Here is a 24,337-nt window from a genome sequence, read left to right on the forward strand (position 1 = left end):
TTGCCATGCTCTGTCTGTTTTCCTGTTCCTTAGTTTATACCCTGTCATAGTAGAGTGTTTGTGTCCTGTCGTAGTCAAGAGTGTTTATACCTGGTCATAGTAGAGAGTGTTTGTGTCCTGTCATAGTTAAAAGATGTGTTCATGCTCTAGTTAAATGATGTGTTCATGCTCTAGTTAAATGAGATGTTCATGTTCTAGTTAAAAGATTTGTTCATGTTCTAGTTAAAAGATTTGTTCATGCTCTAGTTAAATGAAATGTTCATGCTCTAGTTAAATGAGATGTTCATGCTCTAGTTAAATGATGTGTTCATGCTGTAGTTAAAGGATGTCTTCATGCTGTAGTTAAAGGATGTGTTCATGCTCTAGTGAAAAAATGTGTTCATGCTCTAGTTAAATGATGTGTTCATGCTCTAGTTGAATGAAGCATTCATGATCTAGTTAAATGATGTGTTCAGGTCACAGTTAGATGTGTTCATGTCTTAGTTTAGTGAAGTGTTCCTGCCTAAATTAAATGTATGTTTGGTGCATGAGTTAAGCTACTGGTTCTAGGCATAAGCCTGTCGTAAGTTTTGTGCTTCACGTTTCATCCCGAGTTGAGGGATAGATTTTCCGTTGTAAGTCCTTAGCGTAAGTTCAAATAAAGACTGTACTCATGCACTTACTTCCTGTCTCCAAGTCCTGTTTTGTAACGTATGCTTGAGTTCATTGTCCTGTTGGAAGGTCCAGTGACACCAAAGCTTCAGCTTCATCACATGCTCGGATTACTGGCCGCGTTTCCTCTCAGTCCAGTTTCCACAGAGGACGGCCACCGAACTCCTGCCAGTAATGCATGGGTGGGAACACCACCTGTTCCTCAGCCCGGTGTACTTTTCCAGCCTGGCGCCCCCCAAGCCTACCAAGAAACAGTGGCTGGGCTTCCTAGTATCCCGGGTTTATGGCCCGGCCCGGGATTGGGCAGAGCAGCTGGCCCATTCAGGGTCCAGTGCCCTCTACGACGTCACCCAGTTCTCTGAACTTTTTCTGAAAGAGTTCTCGCAGCCGGGGCAACTAAACCAACTGGATGTGCTGGAGAGGGGAATCGAGGTGACGGACAAAGAGAACTGGCCATTCCACCTCTATTATGCATGGCTGGACTGGATAGAAGCAGCAGCTTTGCCTCAGGTTCTGGTCGACATGGTGGAGAGGACATCCATATGCATGTCTGAGGGCTGCCGGAAGGAGACCAAGCTACAATGCCCTACCTGCAAAAAACTGGGTCTCCAGGAAGCATTCTATTGCTCAAAGGACTGCTTCTAGAGCAGCTGGCAGGGGCATAAACAATTACACCGGCGAGCCCGTGTGGAGATCCAGCCGGAGGTCAACAGGGCGATCTCGGAGCTCCCGCCAGAGGTCAACCAGGTGATCCCAGAGCTCCAGCCTGAGACCTACGGGAAGGTCTCAGCTCCAGAGCCCCAGCCCGAGGTTAACCTGCCGACCTCGGAGCTCCAGCCAGAGACCCGTGGGGAGGTCTCTGCCGCTGAGGAAGCTATCATGCTGCCCTGTCCTGCTGAGGAAGCTCTCCTGCTGTCCTGCCCAGCCGAGGAAGCTGTCCCGCTGTCCTGCCCACCTGAGGAAGCTGTCCCGCTGTCCAGCCCAGCTGAGGAAGCTGTCCCGCTGTCCAGCCCCACTGAGGAAGCTGTCACGCTCTCCTGTCCTGCCGAGGAGGCTGTCCAGTCCTGCCGAGGAGGCTGTCCTGCTGTCCAGCCCCGCAGAGGACGTCCCTCCGAGCTTCAACCCCGCAGAGGATGCCCCTCCGAGCTTCAACCCCGCAGAGGATGCCCCTCCGAGCTCCAGCCCCGCAGAGGACGTCCCTCTGAGCTCCAGCCCCGCAGAGTTCGTCCCTCCGAGCTCCAGCACCGCAGAGGATGTCCCTCCAAGCTCCAGCCCTGCTGAGGACGTCGCCCAGCATTCCAGTCCCGCTGAGGATGTCGCTCAGCATTCTAGTCCTGCTGAAGACGTCGACCAGTGTTCCAGTCCAGCTGAGGAAGGCGCCCCGAGCTTCACTCCCATTGGGGGTGGGGCTCCACCTGTCTGCCCCCGTTTTCCGATGCATCAAGAAACAGATTACACAGGGGCCCAGGACCCCCATTGGAGGGGGGTTCTGTTACGTACCGCCGGCAGATGGCGCTGTGGCGACAATGTGCACGAGTGGCTTGAGAGCGCGCACATGCACGTGATTGAAGTGCGCATGGACGCTAAAGCTGTGTCAAGTGTTGCCAGCTGTAGGCAATCAAGAGACTGGTTACTTAAACCCCTCGCATTGCTGCACACATTGCGCAGCATTAACGTACCGTAAAGTAAAAGTGGAGAAAGGACTAATGGTGAAAGGACTAACAGAGAAGTCAACGGAATGAAAAATGGTGCCAGGTTGTGATGTTGCCATGCTCTGTGTGTTTTCCTGTTCCTTAGTTAATATCCTGTCACAGTAGAGAGTGTTTGTGTCCTGTCATAGTTAAAAGATGTGTTCATGCTCTAGTTAAATGATGTGTCCATGCTCTAGTTAAAAGATGTGTTCATTCTCTAGTTGAATGAAGCAGTCATGCTCTAGTTAAATGATGTGTTCAGGCCACAGTTAGATGTGTTCATGTCTTAGTTTAGAGGAGTGTTCTTGCCTAAGTTAAATGTATGTTTAGTGCATGAGTTAAGCTACTGGTTCTAGGCATAAGCCTGTCGTAAGTTTTGTGCTTCACGTTTCATCCCGAGTTGAGGGATAGGTTTTCCGTTGTAAGTCCTTAGCGTAAGTTCAAATAAAGACTGTACTCATGCACTTACTTCCTGTCTCCAAGTCCTGTTTTGTAACGTATGCTTGGGTTCATTGTCCTGTTGGAAGGTCCAGTGACACCAAAGCTTCAGCTTCATCACAGATGGCATGACGTTTTCTCCTAGGATATCCTGATATTTCAATGAATCCATCTTGCCTTCCACACACTGCAGATTTCAGGTGCCCCAGACCAAAGCAACCCCAGAGCAACTCCAGAGCATCACTGAGCCACCACCATGCTTGACTGTGGACAGTGTTCTTTCTTCATTCTTCTTCCTCCAGATATACTGCTGATCCACCATGCTGAAAAGAACAGAACAGAATCCCAAAACTTCTGTGGCTTATTTATATGATTTTAAGCCGACTTTTCTTGTGCTTTTGGGTCAGTAGTGGTGTACGTCTTGGAGTTCTGGCACGGAAACCTTCTGCGTTTCGTACACGCCTTATGGTGCTCACTGAAACTTCAGTGCCTGTTGCCACCAAGTCTTGCTGCAGGTCTTTTGCAGTCACTCGAGGGTTTTTCACAACCTGCCTTCTCAGAAATCTGGTTGCAGCAATTGATAGCTTCCTTTTTCTGCCCCATCCAGGTATTTCATTTATTTTCTACCCCTAGTCAGTTCAGGTATTTCATGTGATCCATCTCAAGCACACCTGGTGCAACTAATGAAGCCCTTGATTAGTTGCATCGGGTGTGCTTGAGACAACACCTGTTTTGTGTATTTGTTCTGTTGTGAGCAATTCTGTTCATGGGGTTGAATAATTTTGAAACTGAAGAAATCATTATAAGTTGCCTTTTCAGTTGAATTTGGGGACACCACTTGGAGCATTCGTTGCGTTTATCTATTTCAATTGCTTTTGTTTGATGTGTTCACTGCAAACAGCTGAAAGTCTATAAATTTTAATAAACCTGATTTGCAACGGGGTTTGAATAATTTTGATTGCAACTATATATGTGGCTCCATCCATGTTGCCTTTGATGGCAACAAGCTTTCCAGGTTCTCCTGCTGAAAAACAACCTTTGAGTGTAATGCTACCTCCAGGGGTAGTGTCACATGGTGGAAATCTGGTTGGACAGCAGAGGTGCTCCTTTACCAGATCATTTGCAATTGGATTGTTTTATGTCAGTCAGTTTCTAATCGTTTATGGTGAAATTAATGATTCAAAAAAGTTATTCAAATCTGGCAATGGTCAGGGACATCAGTTGGAGTGTGTAATTTCATTGAGTGGACATTGTTATCAAGCTTGGAGAGATGCAAAAACAAGTAGGTAGCCTCTGTGTGCGGTTTAATATGTAAAAGATAAGGCGCAATCATAAGCTCACTGTCACATTATAATTTATAAACCCAGACAGGGTGATTCAAGATGCCTTGTATCACACTGAAGGAGTTTATATGTGACAATGACCAACTGACTGTACATTATTCAGATTATTATATGTTTACTCATCAAATATATACATAAGTGGACATGAAATATTACTAGTTTAAATTATTTCTTAATCTTACCTGTATATTATCTTAAAGCTTCTGCTAAGAAAAAAGAGTCCATTAAAATGTACAAAACTGTCAGCCTGGCAACACAATGAGTAAGGATATTACAGTAATCTTATTAGTGAAGTCCTGCGAAGTCATTTTCACTACAATTGATGAATGAGATGCATGATGGCACCAGTTGCATTTGTATGAAACGTGAGAGAGAGAGTCCGTGGTGTGATATGAGGGAAATGAAAGTAGCATTTAGGTATGAGAAAAACATGCATGTCTACTGATGATTAAAATAGTTTTCAAAGTAAAATATCCCTTTTTCAGAGTAAAATATCTCTTTAAGTGTTTTTACATCATTTAATTATATCTAATAGGTCCTAAAAATGAAAGCATAAGCCTGTAAATGGCTGTTAGGATCAGTGATGAATATTGCTGACTAGTGTTAGTTATGTGAAAAGGCAGTGGAAGAAATAAACTCTGGCTTCACAGAAATTTTACTTTGCAGGGAAAAAAGAAAAAAGGTTAACCTAAAAATCTGCTTCATGTGGCAACATCTAAATTAATTTTAAAAAAAATTAAAGTAAAAAATATTAAACATCACTTAATCAACCTAAATACATTAAGTTACACCAACAAAATTAAATTTAAGGTTTAGATCAGGTAGTAATAGCACCTTAAGGTAACATTTGCAGCTCACCACTTTTTTAAAAAAAAAAGTGTACCATAAATTTTATCATGTTTTACCATAGTGCTCATTTTCTCATTTTTGTCACTGGCGGTCACCCTCTTCTGAGGCATACCCTTGCCCCCCCGCAATGCTCTAGACACGACCCTGCCTACCACCAATGTGCTTGATCATTAGAATGGTGTTACCTTGGTGTTTGGTTTGCACCAAACATTATGCTTTAACGTTAGAACAGATGACTCAACTTTATTCAAATCATAAAGTTCATAGTATCTCTCATAATTCTAACATGCCCTTTCTCAGAAGTGGATTCTTTCTGGCCAGTCTCACATAGATCTGTGAAGAGCTGAAAATATTTTTGAGGTCTGAACAGGTTCTCCTATTTCAGCCAGTGAGCTCTGTAACCCCTTCAGTGTTGTCGCTGGACTCTTAGACATTTCTCTGACAATTACCCTTCTTACCCAAGCACTCAGTTTAGCCTGAGCTTGGAATTGTTTGTGTGTTAATTGATTTCACTCCTAAGAAGGTTCAAAGCTTTGCTGATATTTTAATATAACATTCTTCATAATTTTTCCTCCTAAGAACTTCAGTTTGAAGCTTAACAGGCAGTACCTTAGTTTTCATAACAGCAGGAATTATCTGATCTGCCATTTTAGCTGTGAGACCTCACAAAGTCAGAGATATTTAGTGGACACAAGTGGATTTATAATTAACACAGGTGTACCCAGTTTAACCTATTTAGTGTGAGCTTGCAAAAAATAAATCCTAATTCTAATTTAGATTGCTAAAAGAAAGGAGGATGAATATTTATCAATTATGCAGTTTTTAGACTTTAAAAAATTCCTAGCACATCTAAATGCTTCATTTAATTTTATTTCTGTTAAGATACTTCTTCAAGGTTTTGAAATTGTGTCTTCCCAAATGATCCTTTTGCAACATCACACGTCATACTGTTTATTTGGTCTCTAATTCTGAATAAATTAAAGACTGTTGTATCCATTTTTGTAGGGATGATCTTATAATGAGTTAAACAATATGTATTCCTAGTCTGCCATGTACACATGATTTAGTTTGGACTGCAAAAAATTTCATTTGAATTGACAGCAATACAGCAAAACCCCTAGCAAGTATTTACTTGCAGGTGTATGCACTCTTTAGAATATTTAGAATTTCCAAAGTGGAATGTCAATTGTATTTTTCTTTTTCTTCTTGTTTGCTACTTCCCATGTGCCCACAAATTTGGATTATACATATACGTTTGAAGTACATGTTAAAAGAGTCACCTGTGTGCGTGCGGGTGTGTATGTGCGCACTCGTGAATGTGGATTTTAAGCATTTAATGTACTTACTAGGCAATGAAGTAGGCTTGAATGTGAAGTGTTGGAGTGGTAATAGATATTTTATTATCTTGCCTGTGCAATGTGACTTTTCAACCTTAAGGAGAGTTTTAGATAAATTATTAAAAAGGGGTTCCTTTACTTTACTTGCTTAAAAGTAAATATTCAACCAACACGCAAAACTGTCAATAAATGTATTTAACATTTTATGACTAGAACTGAAGAATAAATAAAATGTGGTTTATTGAAACAGATATAAAGACTTATTATAAAGATTTAACATTGTATTGAGTATGCATTAGTAACCAATTACTAACCAACTGAGTAATTAATAACAAATGTATAATAAAGCATTGTTGATTAAAGTGGCTACGCATATCTTTTGACTATACATTCGTTCACCTAGTTTTGTCATCGGCATATGAGTATGACCATTTGTCGAGATTTAAAAAAAAAAGGAAAGAAAGAAGAAGCTTGGGAGTTGAAGTGCACATGACTTCAAGTAGCGCACAGAGTTGCGCTGATGAAACTATATATCCCAGGAAGCATCACGGCAGTGTGATGCCTTCTGAATCTAACGACACCTACCCGTGTGCAGATCCGGAAAACTTTCAGCGATGGAGTGCGGTGAAAAATCGACAGTGCGATATTCAAGGTACATTACGAACATTCTTGGCTAAAGTGTTCACCTCTTATTTCTATATTTGATATAGCCAGTACAGCCATATTAAATTCCCAGATCCTCAGCAATAATACCGTGGTGGTGGACCTCTAAGGAGCAGCACGTTTGCATCAGTGCTCATGAAATCGCTAATGCTATTACTATTAAGTAGCAGTCACTGGTTTTGCAAGTACACCGTGGTTAACCTTTAGACGGTCCAATAAAATATCCTACTGCTATAAGCACTGTATATGTCGGTTATGGCATTGTATGTATATATGTGTGTAAATACAGGGGTGCTTGAAAGTTTGTGAACCCTTTAGATTGTTCTATATATCTGCATAAATATAACCTAAAACATCATCAGCTTTTCCAAAAAAGTCCGAAGTAGATAGAGAAAACCCAATTAAACAAATGAGACAAAAATCTTATATTTATTTATTAAGGATAATGATCCAATATTACATATCTTTGAGTGGCAAAAGTGCGTAAACCTTTGGTTTCAGTATCTGGTGTCACCCACTTGTAATAGCAATAGCAATAACACAATAACAACTAAACATTTTCTAACCAAACGGTCACTGTTGATCAGTCCTGCTGGTTAACCCCAACTACATTTTATTTGAATAGTTCCCATGATTATCAAAAACAAGGTTGTTCACACTGGACATCATGTTGCGCCGTCTTCTGTTGACAGATGGCCCAGTGCTATTTTAGATTGCTCTGTCGGGAATCTGAATAGTCTGAGTAGACGTTAAGCTTTGACGGAATCAACGCATCCAGTGTGAACATCCGCAAATGGACGCCAGGCGACTCGCCCCCCTATGCTTCCATTCTTTTTACTTAGTTTCCACCTTTTTTCCACATGTACTGTCATAAGTAAATCTTTAATGGATATGCATTGGACATGTCATCCTTATATTAGATACAAGGTGAATGTAGCGGCAAGGTAGAGCATTCAGAAGAGGAGAGGAAGAACAGTTGATCAGGTAAAGATGATGTCGTTCAAGAAATAAAATACTGAGGAAAAAACTATACAAAATACAAGTCATTTTTATTTGTATAGTGATTTTCACAACATTTCAAAAGCAGCTTTACATAAACTTAGGCTATACTTTAATGTTTTAAAAATGTTTTAAGGCCTCCAGTGAACAGCTTTATGAACAGTCAAGTTCATGTTAAAAGTGTCAATACAGATGACAAAATTTTTTCCCCCCAGCTTATGAGATGTAACAAAGCTGATTTTTATTTTCAAGTTATTTATTTTTACTTATTTCATTATAAAAATATCGGGAAGCATACCCATTCACACTTCAACCTGCCAATGTTAAAAACCAAACCAACACCCATGCCCTTATGCTTATTAGCACATGACATCATCTAACGATCTTTAGCAACTTTCCATTGAAAGTTGTTGGCAACAGTGCTCCTGTCACTCAGCTGGAGTATATTGATGTTATGGTGAAGACGAAGCAATTCCTGGGAAATGCAAATTTAGCCCTGCATGGCTGGAAAAGGCGCCATATAAAAATTGGTGGTGTCTTGTTGTTATTAATTATTTTCTGGAATTTAAAAAGAAGAAATAAAGAATATGTTTGAATGACATCGCTTGTATAGTCCTTGAAAAGTCCTTGAAAGTCCTGGAATTTCATTATGAAGCATCTGCAGGAACCCTGTTAGAAGTTACCCTGGGTTCCTTTGTGACCTCATGGACTATTACATGTCTTGCTCTTGGAATAATCTTTGTTGGTCAACCACTCGACAATGGTCTTGAATTTTCTCCATTTGTACACAATCTGTCTGATTGTGGATTGGTGGAGTCCAAACTCTTTAGAGATGGTTTTGTAACCGTTTAATGCCTGATGAGCATCAACAACCCTTTTTATGAGGTCCTCAGAAAACTCCTTTTTTTCATAACATGATACACGTCCAAAAACATTTGTTGTGAAGATCAGACTTTGATAAATCCAGGTTCTTTAAATTAAACAGGGTGCTCACTCACACCTGATTGTCATGCATTGACCGAAAACACCTGACTCTAATTTCACCATCAGATTAACCGCTAATCGTCATCACAACGTTCATTCAGTCAAAGCTGCCTTTGATTCACGTGTGTTGTACACGAACATAGTTTAAAAGGTCTTATTTTCCAACAAACATCACTGTGAAAGATTGTGCAAAACAATTTCTTGCGACTGCAATTTTGCCAATTCATGTAGTTTTTTTTCATAAAATGCACAAAAACTCTGCAAGTTGCATCGCAAATTTTGAAGAAAAAAATGCCACAAAATCAAGCAGGTTTTGCCACAAGATACATGTGCAAAATTCAGTAAACATGTGTAACATGCCAATGCGTACAAAAAAGTCTCTTGAACCCATGCCCTAAGCTCAACAGGAAGTCAGCCATTTAGATTTTTCGCTTCAATTTTTGCTGTGTTTTTGCCATTTCCAGGCCTCGTACTTTAACAGACTCCTCCTATTTCAGAGATTTCATCAGATCAACATCATATTTGGTCAGTCTGCCAACTGCCAACAGGAAGTGACATGTTTTACACTGATGCATACCTAGCAACATATAAAAATATGACCGCAAATTCTAAACATGCTAGCAATATGCTGGCAACACTCAGCTAAGTGCTAAAGCATGCTATTACTGCTATTAAAAAGGAAGCTGTTATAACTCATGCATACAATGCCTAATCTTCCCACAATTTCACAGGTTTGATAATAGTGTTGGCTTAAAGACATCCAAATCCCAATATTCAGTTATAGTCATAGCGCCACCTGCCGGCAACAGGAAGCGCCATGTTTTACACTGTGGTGCCCTCCTACCAACATATTAAAATATGCTAGCAACATGCTAGAAACATGGTACACCATGCAAGAACCACTTAGCTAAGTGCTAAAGCACACTATTAATGCCACAAAACAGGAAGTTGTTATAACTCAAACATACAATGTTCAATCTGTACCAAACTTCACATATTTGATACAAATCCAGGCCTGAGCACATCTACATGCCAATGTTCAGTTATAGTCATAGCGCCACCTGTTGGCAACAGAAAGTGACGTTTTTGCACTCAGTCATAACATTTGATATGAATCCTGGCCTGAAGACATCTACATGCCAATATTGAGTTATAACGCTACCTGCTGGCAACAGGAAGTGACATGATTTGCACTGATGTATTCCAGCAACATATAAGAATATGGCAGCAAATTCTAAACATGCTAGTTACATGCTAGAAACATGTTATAACGTGCTAGGAGCACTTAGCTAAGTGCTAAAGCATGCTATTACTGCTGTTAAATAGGAAGTTGTTATAACTCAAACATACAATTTTCAATCTACCAAATTTCACATATTTGATATGAAACCTGACTTGTGGACATCTATGTGCCAGTATTCAGTTATAGTCATAGCGCCATTTACTGGCAACTGGAAAATGTCAAAAACAACTATATAAATTCTAAAGAATGAGCACCACTGGTGCGAGGCCCTATTGGATCTGCTCTGTTTATTATTAATATTAGGGTCCAAGCACTGCTAGTGTGAAGCCCTATTGGATCTGCTCAGTTTATTAGGGCCTGAGCACCGCTGGAGCGAAGCCCTATTGGATCTGCTCCGTTTATTATTATTATTATTATTATTATTATTATTATTATTATTATTTTATTCTTTTCCGAAATCAGTCGCATTTTAGAGGGCCTAACTTCTGCTCCAAACTTCAAATTTGATAAAAGTCCCGGCCTGAAGACATCTACATGCCAATATTCAGATTTAGTCATAGCGCCACCTTCTGGCAAAAAATATTTCCAGGCCACATATTTTAATGAACTCCTCCTAGACATTTATTCCGATCATCATCATATTCAGTCAGTCTAATCGAAACGCTTTGGCGATGTTAAATTGTGAAGCTTTTGCGCTTTCGTTGAAGGGCGTGTCTGTGGCAGCCTGACAAATTTCGATATGAAGTGAATCACATTTTTGAGGCCGAAACCTGCTCGAAAGCTCATGAACTCTTTTACTATAGCGAAGCGTTCAGCGTAACTGTATCGACAACAGAAATCCAGGAAATTGCCCAGTAAGATATGGTAATATGTCAATTATGGGTTTGTTGTAGGGCTGCAACTAACGATTATTTTCATAATCGATTAGTTGGCCAATTATTTTTCGATTAATCGGATTGGGGGGGACTTTCAGTACCATTTTTTTGTATATTTAAAATAAAATCCACAAACCGAGTGTTACAAACGTAAACTTAAGACTAAGGCTTTACACAACTGTTTGTCAAATTATATAAGACTGAAAAGAACCCAATACACACAGACACACATGAGAATATTTATTATTAATTTAGGACTGTAGTTTAATTCTCTGATTTTTTTGCATCTATAAAAAGTAATATAAACAATAATATATATATATATATATATATATATATATATATATATATATATATATATATATATTAGTATTTATGCATTACTTTTTATGGATGCACAAAAAGCACTGAATTAAACTAAGTCCTAAATTAATAATTAAAACTCCCTTTCACTGCACCTTCTGGTTTCTGTTACTCACTGCTTTTAGGCATATTGTTTTACTTTTGATCATAGTGTTTTAATTAGACATTACAGATCTTACTTGTGCTCCCACTGCGAGTGAGGAGCAACACATCACTTCTGTTATAATAGACGGCAGAAGTTACACTGCAAGCACGCAAATATATTATCATATAATCACAATAAATTTAAGTTAAACTAAACCTTTTAAGGAACTTGCCCCAGTTTCCCCAAGCCCTTGCACACAGTGGAGCATTTTGGATACAAACATAAAGTTTGTGTTGGTGCTTCACTGCTACACAAACTCCGCTTTATAAAGTTTATCTTCTTCAGGGTGTTTAATTTAAAATGCCCCCCTGCCTTAAAGCACTTGGGTCACACACTTTCTTCCTCAGTCACTTAACGATTGCACCTGTCTGATGGCGACTGAGGTCATGTTGGGAATAAAAGGTAACGCTGACATAAACAGTAAACTGAAGAAAGTAATTGTCGGTGACTCTAGGTGTTTTGCTAAAGCTAGTGGTGTCACATTACATGCGTATGATGTCATGCACCACTGACTAGGAAGTGGCTTATAGTTCCGGTTAGGAAAAAACTAATGTGTTCCATTTGAGATGATATTGCCTTTCTAAAATTCATACTAGACCAGTGGTTCGCAACCTTTTGTGAGCTCTGGACCCCTAGCATATTTCGAACAATCCACAAGGATCCCCTCACTCCACAACAATTATAGGCTATATATTTAACAGTCATTTCTATATATGTTACTTTATTTTATTCATATTTAACATTAATAATATTAATATTGGACATTTAAAATTGAATCAAAATATTTCAAGATTTATTTTTTTTTACATTTTATTGTTGGTGTGACATTTAATTTGACTCTCTGAATTATCTTTTGTTTATTTTATCCATCAGTATGACACTTGAACTTGTCTACCACTCATAGGTTTTTGCAAATTATCATTTCATTTGTAAATAAATTAAAAATAAATCCGTCAATGAACGATTGTCAGCTCATCTAACGTGATATTTGGGAATGCACGTGAATAACCAAATTGATTAATTTTAAAACATGTTTTGATACATTTAACAAAAAAAAGAGTATTATTATTATTATTATTATTGTTATTATTATTATTATTATTTAAACATTTAAAACACTTTCCTATGGAACCCCCTGCAATTACACCACTGACAAATAGGGGTCCTCTGCTTTGAGGACAAACTAAAACTCAAAAAAAAAAAAAAAAAAGGTGTTGCCCACCAACATCCATCCTATCAGGACAGCTGTGCTACTTGCCTGTCATGTGACACGAACACCTGCATGCATGCATTTTGGGGTGTGGCATAACAATCTGTCTTCCTAGTCCATCATGTACATATACTCAGTAGTTTGGACTTGGATTGCAACAAATTACATTTGAATTGACAGTTTGATGTTTGTAATACAACAAAATCACTAATGAGTATTCTCTTGCAGTTTTATGCACTGCTTAGAATATTTAGAATTTCCAAAGTTCAATGTAAATTGTATTTCTCTTTTTCTTCTTGTCTGCTACTTTCCTTGTGCCCATGATTTTGGATTATATGTATGCTTTTATATACAGTTTGAAGTACATGTTAAAATTGTCATTGTGCGTTTGTACATCCATGAGTGTGGAATTTATGTACTCAGTGCACTTACTAGGTAATGAAATAGGCTTGAATTTTAAATGTTGGAGTGGTAATAGGTGGTTGGAGTGGTAATAAAATAATAGGTATTTTTATTATTTTGCCTGTGCAGTGTGGCTTTTGTACCATAGGGAATGTTTAGATAAATTTTTTTTTTATTATTTATTTTTTTTTTATAAAGGTTTCATCTTCTGTATCTATTTGGTTTTATTAGAAACATTTAGAATGGTTTCTGAAGGTTACCAATTGACCTCATATTGCTAAGTAGAGAATGATGTCATTGGTTATTTATGTGCCTGATAACCTGTCTGTGTTTGAACTTGCCTTTTTGCCTGATAAATTCTCATGAATAAATACATTCACATCATGTTTTTTTGTGTATCAGTCGTGTATCTAGTGGAAAACCACAGGCACAACAGTATGGCTGTAGCACATCTATCACTTCATATGCTCACTCTCTCTCCATAATGGCCTTTTCCAATATTGACATCACAGAGTCCTGCAAAATGAAAATGAGCACTTTAACACCACATTTCACAAACCGTCCAGTGAAATTTCCTGTTGGTGTTTTTATATGACAGTTTGAATGGCAGTGAATGTGTATAGACATAACTAATACAGTGTGGAGTAAGATGTGATTTGTAAGATGTGGTTTGGATGTGAAAGGTGCTCCAGTTTTTGCTTGTCTGTGTGGATATGCAGACAATGCCCAGAGGGAGCAGTTGGTTGATGGGGTGAGGGTGACGCAGGTGAGGGCAGGTTTATGCCTCCATAGATACAGGTGTCAGCTGTGTACAGACATTCATTCCTTCCAAATTTCTTTCTTGTATCCTTTGCCCTCTGCTCTTATCTCTTTGTGTTTACTCCAGTGACCCCCCCCCCACCCACCCACCCACCTTTCTGCTCTGCATGATGGAGCCACTTGATTTGTTTGTTTCGGTAGCTGGCCCCAAAAAGGAAAATGATGATTTTCTCTCCCACTTTCTCTAACTTCAGTATATGAGAGGCAGCAGGCAGTAACAGGAGTCGCTCCTTCGTTGCTCTATTGCAAAATCAAGTGCCACTGGCAGATGCCCAGTGCTTTTAGAGGCCTGTGTAAGGTGCTGTGTGCTACTGACAGGAGGAGGGTTCCAACCTGGTGCTATTAATACCACCACCAATAGAATCGATGGGGAAAACTTATCCTCTTACGTTGACAGGATAGCACAGGAGGGAGGGGAGAGAGATAGAGGCAGTGAGACACATAGAGCAGCAGCAGCAGCTCTGACGCAGTTTAGTTTCTGACAAATAATCCTTTATGATTTCAAAATGAAGAGCAAAACAAATGTTTAAGTCACAGTTTTGTTTCTATTCTACTCTATCTCTCTTTCTCTCTTCATCTCTCTTCATCTCTCTCTGTCTCTATCAGTTTTTGTTTTACACTCTCTTGCTTGTCACAACACACTTACTTAACATCGGGCATGTAATGCTATTAGCTTTGTGCCCACATGTTTGTATGTGACCCTGTCTGTGTGCATGCTGACTTCGGGGCAACAAGCTGATATATAAGCAGTCCTCAGTCAGGCACCTTTTTCTCCTGTCGGTTCAGTTATGAACACACTGCCAGGCTTTTCCGGAGCCAGGATCTCAGGCTGCTGGGCTTTAAGGGCAGATAGCAGGTAAGCCTGTGTGACTTAGTTTATTTCACTCGCTCTCTCTCTCTCTCTCTCTCTCTCTAAATTTGTGATCATTTGGTTTTATGCTACATCTACCTGGGCTTGTTGTTCTCCTTCCTGTCATTCTGCCATATATATATATATATATATATATATATATATATATATATATATATATATATATAATACATATATATATATAGTGTGTGTGTGTGTGTGTGTGTGTGTGAGTACAGTGGATATAAAACGTTTATACACCTCTATTAAAATGACAGGTTTTTTTTCTTATGTAAAAAAATGGAACCAAGATAAATCATGTTAGAACCTTTTCTACCTTTATTGTGAAATTTTAACCTATTAAAGTGAAAATCAATAAGGATCATTTGAGGGGAACAAAATAAAATATGCACAATAACCTGGTTGCATAAGTGTGCACATCCCTAAACTAATACTTACTTGAAGCACCTTTAGATTTGATTACAGCGTTCAATCTTTTTGGGTAAGTGTCATGAGTTTGGCACATCTTGCCTTAGCAATATTTTGACATTCTTCCTTGAAAAACCATTCTAACTCTGCCAGATTGGCTGGGTATCTCCTGTGCACAGCCCTCACCAGGTTACATCACATCTTTTCGATTGGATTTAGGTCTGGCTATTCCAAAACCTTGAACTTGTTTTGGTGATTTGGCCATTCCTTTGTTGATCTAGAGGTTTGCATTTGGTGAAATTCCTCTTAATTTGAAGTGTTTTAGCAGAAGCCTTAATTATTTGTGCCAAAATTGACTGGCATTTGGAGATATTCGTTATTTCCTCAACCCTCATTAACTCCACAGTTCCAGCTGAAGAAAAAACAGCCCCAAAGTATGACGCTGCCACTGCCATGCTTCACTGTGGGGATTGTGTGCTGTTTTTTTTTTTTTTGGCCAATCATATCTTTTGGTATTATGGTCAAAACGTTAATATCAGATATAATCAGACCATAACACATTTTTCCACATGGTTTTGGAAGATTGGATGTATTTTTTATTTACTTTTTTTTTTAAAAAATTGGCTAGTTAAATAGGCTGTTAAAGGCGTCTGTCTTGCCAGATCTTCTCATAAATTTTAGAGGGACATTCTGTTCTTAGTAATATTACTGTCGTTATTGTACCTGCTTTTTTAAGCTGTTTGTAGCCCATGGCTTTTCCAGTTGAATGTGACCAAGAAGATGTCAGGAAAGTCTTATAGGAACAGCTTTACTTTATTTGGTGTTAGCCACTTTAATTGATGGCAGGTGTACACTAATTACTATTTAACATGTGGTGAATGTGAACATTGCCACATTCCCAATTATAAAAGTGTGTGCACATTTATGCAAACTGTATTGGAAAAACATTTCTGGGTGTTTTTACATCAGAAAATCCTGCCATTTTAACAAGGGTATGTGCATGCATATTGGTACATATAATAACTAATAATAAAAACTAACATTGGAACTCTTGCTAAATGTGAGCAAAGAACCCTGTGAAACTTTGTCTTTTTTGTTTAACATTTTGATCTTTTGTTCAAAGAATTCACAAATACTCTGTTCTCGTGGATATCAAACAATTGCAAACAAAACACAGGTTTATAAAAAAAAAATCTTTGTTAAATATAGGTGTGCAACAATTTTTGGCACCCTTTTAGTCAGTACTTTGTGCTACCTCCTATTGCCAAGAGAACAGCTCTGAGTTTTCTCCTATAATGCCTGATGAGGTTGGAGAATATATGGCAAGGGATCTGAGACCATTCCTCCATACAGAATCTCTCCAGATCCTTCAAATTTCATGGTCCATGCTGGTGGACACTACTCTTCAGTTCACCCCACAGGTTTTCTATGGGTTTCAAGTCAGGGGACTGGTGTGGCCATGGCAGGACCTTGATTTTGTGGTCAGTAAACCATTTTTGTTTTTATATTGATGTATGTTTTGGAATTGAAATTGAAAAATAATCTGCTTTGTTATATCTGTGGTGTCATTACATAGTTCTGTAATTGCTAGTTCTAATTATTGGGGTGGGCGCACGATGGCTTAGTGGTTAGCACGTTTGCCTCACACCGCTAAGGTAGGGGGTTCAATTCCCACTGCTGCTCTGTGTGTGCAGAGTCTGCATGTTCTCCCCATGCTGCGGGGGTTTCCTCCCCCAGTCCAAAGACATGCATGGTAGGCATGCATGATTGGCATGTCCAAAGTGTCCGTAATGAATGTGTGAATGTGTACGTGATTGTACCCTGCGATGGATTGGCACCCTGTCCAGGGTGTACCCTGCCTTGTGCCCCATGCTCCCTGGGATAGGCTTCAGGTTTCCCTGTGTCCCTGAAAAGGATAAAGCGGTATAGAAGATGGATGGATAGCAGAGGAGGTCAGGTTTTCATTTAATATCTGTTGATGTGTGACAGAGTCCATGATGCCATGTATAATAACAAAATGTCCAGGTCCTCTGTCAGAAAAACAGCCTGAAAAAATTAAAGAGCCTCCACCATATTTAGCTGTGGGCATGAGGCATTTTCCATATGGCTACCTCTCTGCGTGCGCCAAAACCACCTGTGGTGTTTATTGCCAAAAAGCTCTATTTTGGTTTCATCTGACCATAGAACCCAATCCCATTTGAAGTTCCAGTAATGTCTGGCAAAGTAAAGACACTTGAGTTTGTTTTTTGGATGACAGTAGAGCTTTCTTAAAACCTAAACAACTTGTGGTAATGTAGGTGACTTTGGATTGTAGTTTTGGTGACTTTCTGAACCGAAGACACAACTAATTTCTGCAATTCTCCAGTTGTGATCCTTGGAGATTTTTTTTGCCCACTTGAACTATCCTCTTCAGTGTATTGAGACAATATAGACACACGTCCAATTCCAGGTTGATTCATAACATTTCGAGTTGACTGGAACATCTTAATTATTTCCCTGATGGAAATAAGCATTTTCAATGCATTTGCTACATTCTTATAGCCACATCCCATTTTGTTGAAGCTCAACAACCTTTTGCTGTACATTACAGCTATATTCCTTGGTCTTACCCATTGTTATGAATGACTAAAGGAATTTGGCCTATGTTACCTCATATTTATACCCCTGTGAAACAGGAAGTCATGGTTGAACAACTTTCTGTTCCTAGTCACCCAGGTGTACTTAAAAAGAATGTAAAATATCAATGGGAATGTACTTCAAATATATTTTTCTCATATGAATTCATAGAAATGCCAATAATTGTTGCACACCTATTTTTAACATATACAGTATCTCACAAAAGTGAGTACATCCTTCACATTTTTGTAAATATCTGATTATATCTTTTAATGTGACAACACTGAATAAATTACACTTTGCTACAATGTGAAGTAGTGAGTGTACAGCTTGTATAACAGTGTAAATTTGCTGTCCCCTCAAAATAACTCAACACTCAGCCATTAATGTCTAAACCACTGGCAGCAAAAGTGAGTACACTCCTAAGTGAAAATTTCCTAATTGGGCCCAAAGTGTCAATATTTTGTGTGGCCACCATTATTTTCCATCACTGCCTTAACTCTCTTGGGCATTGAGTTCACCAGAGCTTCACAGGTTGCCACTGGATCCTCTTCCTCTTCTTCATGACAACATCACAGAGCTGGTGGATGTTAGAGACCTTGTGCTCCTCCACCTTCCGTTTGAGAATGCCCCACAGATGCTCAATATGGTTTAGGTCTGGAGACATGCTTGGCCAGTTCATCACCTTCACCCTAAGCTTCTTTAACAAGGCAGTGGTCGTCTTGGAGTTGTGTTTGGGGTCGTTATCATGTTGGAATACTGCATATTGATCATGCTCTGCTTCAGTATGTCACAGTACATGTTGGCATTAATGGTTCCCTCAATGAACTGTAGCTCCCCAGTGCTGGCAGCACTCATGCAGCCCCAGACCATGACACTCCCACCACCATGCTTGACTGTAGGCAAGACACACTTGTTTTTGTACTCCTCACCTGGTTGCCGCCACACACGTTTGACACCATCTGAACCATATAAGTTTATCTTGGTCTCGTCCGACCATAGGACATAGTTCCAGTAATCCATGTCCTTAATCTGCTTGTTTTCAGCAAACTGTTTGCAGGCTTTCTTGTGCATCATCTTTTGAAGAGGCTTCCTTCTGGGATGACAGCCATGCAGACCAATTTGATGCAGTGTGCAGCGTATGGTCTGAGCGCTGACAGGCTGACCCCCCCACCCCTTCAACCTCTGCAGCAATGCTGGCAGCACTCATACATCTATTTCCCAAAGACAACCTCTGGATATGACGCTGAGTACGTGCACTCAACTTCTTTGGTCGACCATGGCAAAGCCTGTTCTGAGTGGAACCTGTCCTGTTAAATCGCTGTATGGTCTTGGCCACCGTGCTGCAGCTCTGTGACAGGGTCTTGGCAATCTTCTTATAGCCTAGGCCATCTTTATGTAGAGCAACAATTCTTTTTTTCAGATCCTCAAAGAGTTCTTTGCCATGAGGTGTCATGTTGAACTTCCAGTGACCAGTATGAGGGAGTGTGAGGGCGATGACACCAAATTTAACACAATTGCTCTTCATTCACACCTGAAACCTTGTAACACTAACAAGTCACATGATGCCTGGGAGGGAAAATGGCTAATTGGGCCCAATTTGGACATTTTCACTTAGGGGTATACTCACTTTTGTTGCCAGTGGTTTAGACATCAATGGCTGTGTGTTGAGTTATTTTGAGGGGAAAGCAAATGTACACTGTTACACAAGATGTCCACTCACTACTTTACATTGTAGCAAAGTGTCATTTCTTCAGTGTTGTCACATGAAAAGATATAATCAAATATTTACAAAAATGTGAGGGGTGTACTCACTTTTGTGAGATACTGTATATATTAGTGTGTGTGTGTAAGTGAGAAGATGGGTATAATGTCTGATATCAGGACAGTGCCTGATACCCAACCCTTTTCCTAAGACAATTTAAAATAATGCCATGGCCGATCATAGTAAAATCAGCACCAAGATCTAATAATTATAATAGACATTCTCCTGCATCAGCCTTCAGTAAGATATTGTTTGTTACCTTGAATAATGCATATTCGGTACTATGTAATTTATGAAAACCTGATGTAGGAACCGTAGCACCACAACCTTTGAGATAAATGAAAGTTTAAAAATCAGCCTATAATGTTGAGGCAGCATTGGATCAAAGTTATGCTTTTTCAATAAAGGCTGAATGCAGTCTTTTTTAAAGGAGTCTGGAACAATTCCTAAGATCAATGATGTATTCACAATATTCAACAAACTAAGAAAAGTAGTAGGTAATACGTTGTGCGGACTGGATGAACATTTCATGTGAGAAACAATATATTTCAAAGATGATTAAAAAAGCCTCGATTGGCTGAAATGCAGACAATACAGGACAAGCAATAGAATCAGAAGTAAAAATGACCATCATATTAGTCGGGCATGACAAACCCAGTTAAAGTGGAATATGAAATACCTGATCTAATATCATCCACATTGTTTTTGAAAAATTTGGAAAACCTTTCGCAATCCTTGCTTGAATCTACTGGAACAACAATGGGAGCAGGGTTAAATAAACAATCGGTTGTGGAAAATAAAGCCATGGGGTTTTGATAATTCACAGTAATCAAATTTGAAATATAGGTAGCTCTCACATCCTTGATTATACCAAACCAACAGATCCTTCAAGTATAATAAATGAAATTGAAGTTTGAATGTTTCCCACCTCCGCTTTACTACATTCACGTTTTAATGCACAAATTTGAGGGTTCATCGAAGGATACTTAATAGTTGAAGCAGCTCTCGTATTCAGGGAGCAATGAGAGGGAGTATATGAGAATATACCGTAAAGAATTTTCACTTCCAAACTTTGTCAACAGTGCTTCAAATCAAGAAAACTCTCCAACAGGATCATAATGACATTTAAAATGGCTCTTAAAAACAACAGCTAGTCCACCTCCACAACCTAGGTGAGCTAAAATATTTACAGTCCACTGGGCACAGTTATATCAGTGCTGAATGATTGTGTGTTCCTTTGCTGCTCAGAACTGAGGTCTGTCTGACAGATAATCTATGACTCAGGGGATCATGGAGGTGTTGACCTGCATTAATGCACTTGAGAAATCAAAGAATGTGATTCTTCTGTGGTGTAGTTGATGTTCTAGTATGAGTGTACCATCTGCAGTAAATAGAATTCTGCATTGTCCACGTCTACCTTTGGCTGGTAGGCAAACTCCAGGGGGTGCAGAAACTAGCTCATCTCTGAGCTGATCTGTCTCACCAGAACCTTGATTACATGCAGTGTGAGTGCAGCTGGTCTTTGTTGTTCAGGGATTTGGGAGTAATCTTTGGAACTGGGACTAAACAGGATATTAATAAGGGTGCTTTTACTTTTAGTCAGGAGGTTGTGCAGACCAAACCAAAGACACTATATAGTACACTGCCATTATATAGTTCACTGCCCCTATACTTATACAACAGAGATGAGCCTGATCAGCCTAATGGTTGCACTATAGCACACCGTTTTACATTTTAGCCCATACCTTGAGAACTGTGAGGCCTAGAGACAAAATTTTCCCTTTGATTCCTTGAGTGATTCCAATTTGCACTTAGCTCCACCCACTTTTTGCTAATTTGCATAATATGCAAACATACTTTCGGGAACTAGTCCACGGATTTTTGTCCATTCTTCACAAAATCGGTGTCAGTTGACTCATCAAAAACATGTTGAAATTTATGAACAATGGGTGCTATCTGTCAGTCAGTTCCAACAAGGCAGAGCCTAATTCATTCAGACAGCTGTAACTCATTATTATTTAAATCCACTCAAACAAAACTTGACAGGCCTCTTCAGGACAAGGTTTGGACGTAAGCTGAGTTTTGGGTGTGGTCATTAGCAGGGGATGGAGTTAAGTTCAGAAAACTGTTTTTCAGGAACCGTAAGCCCGACCGAGCTGAAACTTGGTATTCTGCAGTGGTTATCATAATATGTGTGTGTACTGTTAATTATGACCTGGTCACTTAAAAAAACATGGCTGCCAATCAGATTTCAACACTTGTTTGATCGGGTTAACAGTGAATGATCATCATGAAACTTGAGTCCCTCTTGGGACTCACTAAAAATGTTGTGTCACGCAAACTTGCCATTGGGGGCACATTTCACAAGCATATCTCCTATAAAATAAGGTGTATATTGAAGATTCTTTATTGTTCTGATTCATTGGCTTATATCACAGTAAATGACCTTTTGGACCATTTGGCCATTCCCACTTAAATGTCTGATAATTTGATTTAATATGTGACCCAAAGCATTATCAAATAATTCCTAGGATTTTTGCCATATCTTCAAAACTGTGGTCAAATGAATCATTACCGTCTGTTCATCAATCATTTTTAAAAACATGCTCATATTTGTAAAGAATATGGCTGCTGCCTGCCAATAAGAGGTGAGAGGTGAAGTGTAATTTACTGATAAAGCTATAACACATGATGTATTAGATGTATTCACGCAAAACTTGAAAAACATGTTTAATGCTAGTTTCTGAGGCTGCTAAGTTGGCATCGGGGGCACCCTAAGGGGGCAGGGTTAAATTCAAATAGCTGTATCTCTGGATCCATAGGTCTGATTGAGTTGAAACACCTAAGTAACCACTTAGCAACACCCTCGCCATCATTTGCAATACCACAGCAAACACCTGGCAAGGTAAATATATGTAAATATAAACATATGCATATAAATACTTCTAATATATAAGAACATTGCACATATTTCATGAAAGGTCAATGAACAGCATTCATGAATTATGTGTGGCACAAAACAAACACCTTTCATTCATCCTTATCTTTCATATCCCATCCCTTTACCCTCTCAGTACTAGGTCTTACTGACCAAATTTGGGCCAAGTGCTGCCAATGCTTTAGTGTTTTTGGAACTGTGTGTCCAAAATTTTAAATCCTGGCTTCCCTGGGTAGAGACAAGTTCAACGTACCCTATGATGTCAATTTCCAGCTAATTAGATCCGTCATCTTGGACTTTGTTAAAAAAAAAAAGAGAAAACTTTTTTAGCTACCCCTCCTACAAATTTTCTCCAATTATCACCAAATGTGGCACACATCATCTTCAGAGTAAGCCTCACAAAAGTTATCAAAAAAGTCTTCAATAATCATGATTTGCCCATAATGGGCTACATATATGACGGCGAAGCCACCAATGTTTGTCCAATGTTCACTAAATTTGGCACACATCATCTTGACACCTATCTGAACAAAAATTATCATAATTATAAAAAAGTTATCTAAGGAAAACCACTCTCCCATTATGGACTGGCAAATTGGTTTGCATTTATTCATTTAGCAGACGCTTTTATCTAAAGTGACTTACAAATGAGGAAAATGTTTCATTCATTCTTGAATCCCTTTGCCTATAGTTATGGCTCTGCTTTCCTGTGATTCCTTATGCAACAACTGTAGCACGTCTGTGAATATATGGCGCACCGAGTTTGGCTGATTGGCCCCAAAAAATGCTGCTTACAGCTTTAATTTTATATAGTTTTTTTTTAGTCCTGCCGAACTGACTGTCTCTTTCTCCTTCAAACTCTAACCCTTTTTGACTACCAACAAAAATAACAGTGACAGCCTGTGTATGTGCAATAAAAAACTGAAAGTTGTACAGCAAAAGCCCATAGTGGCTTGAGAATCTATATAAATTATTACATATTTACATATTTACAAATGACAAATGTTACATATCTCTCTCTGCAACTTTTGACCAAGTTTCTGTATGTAATAAACATGTAGGCTAACATAACTGTGGATATAATACTTAATAAGGCTATTATAGTGAGCATAAATTAAGATGAATAAGGACATTCAAAATAGATTAAATTCAATTCCATTTTATTTATATAGCATTTTAACAATGTTCATTGTCCCAAAGCAGCTTTACAGAAATATATAAATGGGTATATAAATGGATATATAAATGTATGAATTTGTTCCTAATGAGCAAGTCAAAGGCAACGGTGGAAAGGAAAAATGTGAGGAAGAAACCCTTAGAAGAATCAGACTCAACAGGGAACCCATCCTTATCTGGGTGACACTGGATAGTGTGATTATATATAAATCCCATTTTATAAATGTACTTGCACTACATGGTCAAATAGTGCAGTTGTGTAACCAGGAAATTCATTACAGTTTTCACATGAAGTCTGTTTTGTTGAACTTATCCACTGTTCACTGATGGAGACTTGAGTGCAAAACTGTTTGTGGCAATTGCAATCCTAAAGCTATCACAGCAGTTGTAGTCCTAAGCCATCATAGCATAACTGTTCATATGAACTAAGGTCCAAAGCTATCTTTATAGTTTTTAAGTTGTGCCATCTTCAGTAATTTCAATGATTTTTAGGCTGCACCATATGGGGCCATCCTCAGCAGCAGCATGTAACTTCGAATTGATGAGAACTT

General features: G+C 39.0%; 1 protein-coding gene across 5 annotated transcripts in view; it reads left to right on the forward strand.

Moving 5' to 3' along the window:
- Positions 1-6,847: 6,847 nt before the first annotated feature.
- The window catches only part of uckl1b (uridine-cytidine kinase 1-like 1b), a 55,106-nt gene continuing 37,616 nt past the window's right edge, over positions 6,848-24,337 (forward strand). For 2 of the 5 annotated variants that reach the window (XM_053686213.1, XM_017487333.3), the window contains exon 1: positions 14,221-14,868. In XM_053686213.1, coding sequence (XP_053542188.1) covers positions 14,801-14,868 — 68 coding nt within the window. In that variant the 5' untranslated portion in view covers positions 14,221-14,800. Of the gene's footprint in view, positions 6,962-14,174; positions 14,869-24,337 lie in introns of those variants that run through there. The other 3 variants (XM_053686214.1, XR_006983814.2, XM_053686215.1) reach the window with 3 other exon arrangements.

Source organism: Ictalurus punctatus, chromosome 15 (genome assembly GCF_001660625.3).
Source record: "Ictalurus punctatus breed USDA103 chromosome 15, Coco_2.0, whole genome shotgun sequence".
In the NCBI taxonomy this organism is placed as follows: domain Eukaryota; kingdom Metazoa; phylum Chordata; class Actinopteri; order Siluriformes; family Ictaluridae; genus Ictalurus; species Ictalurus punctatus.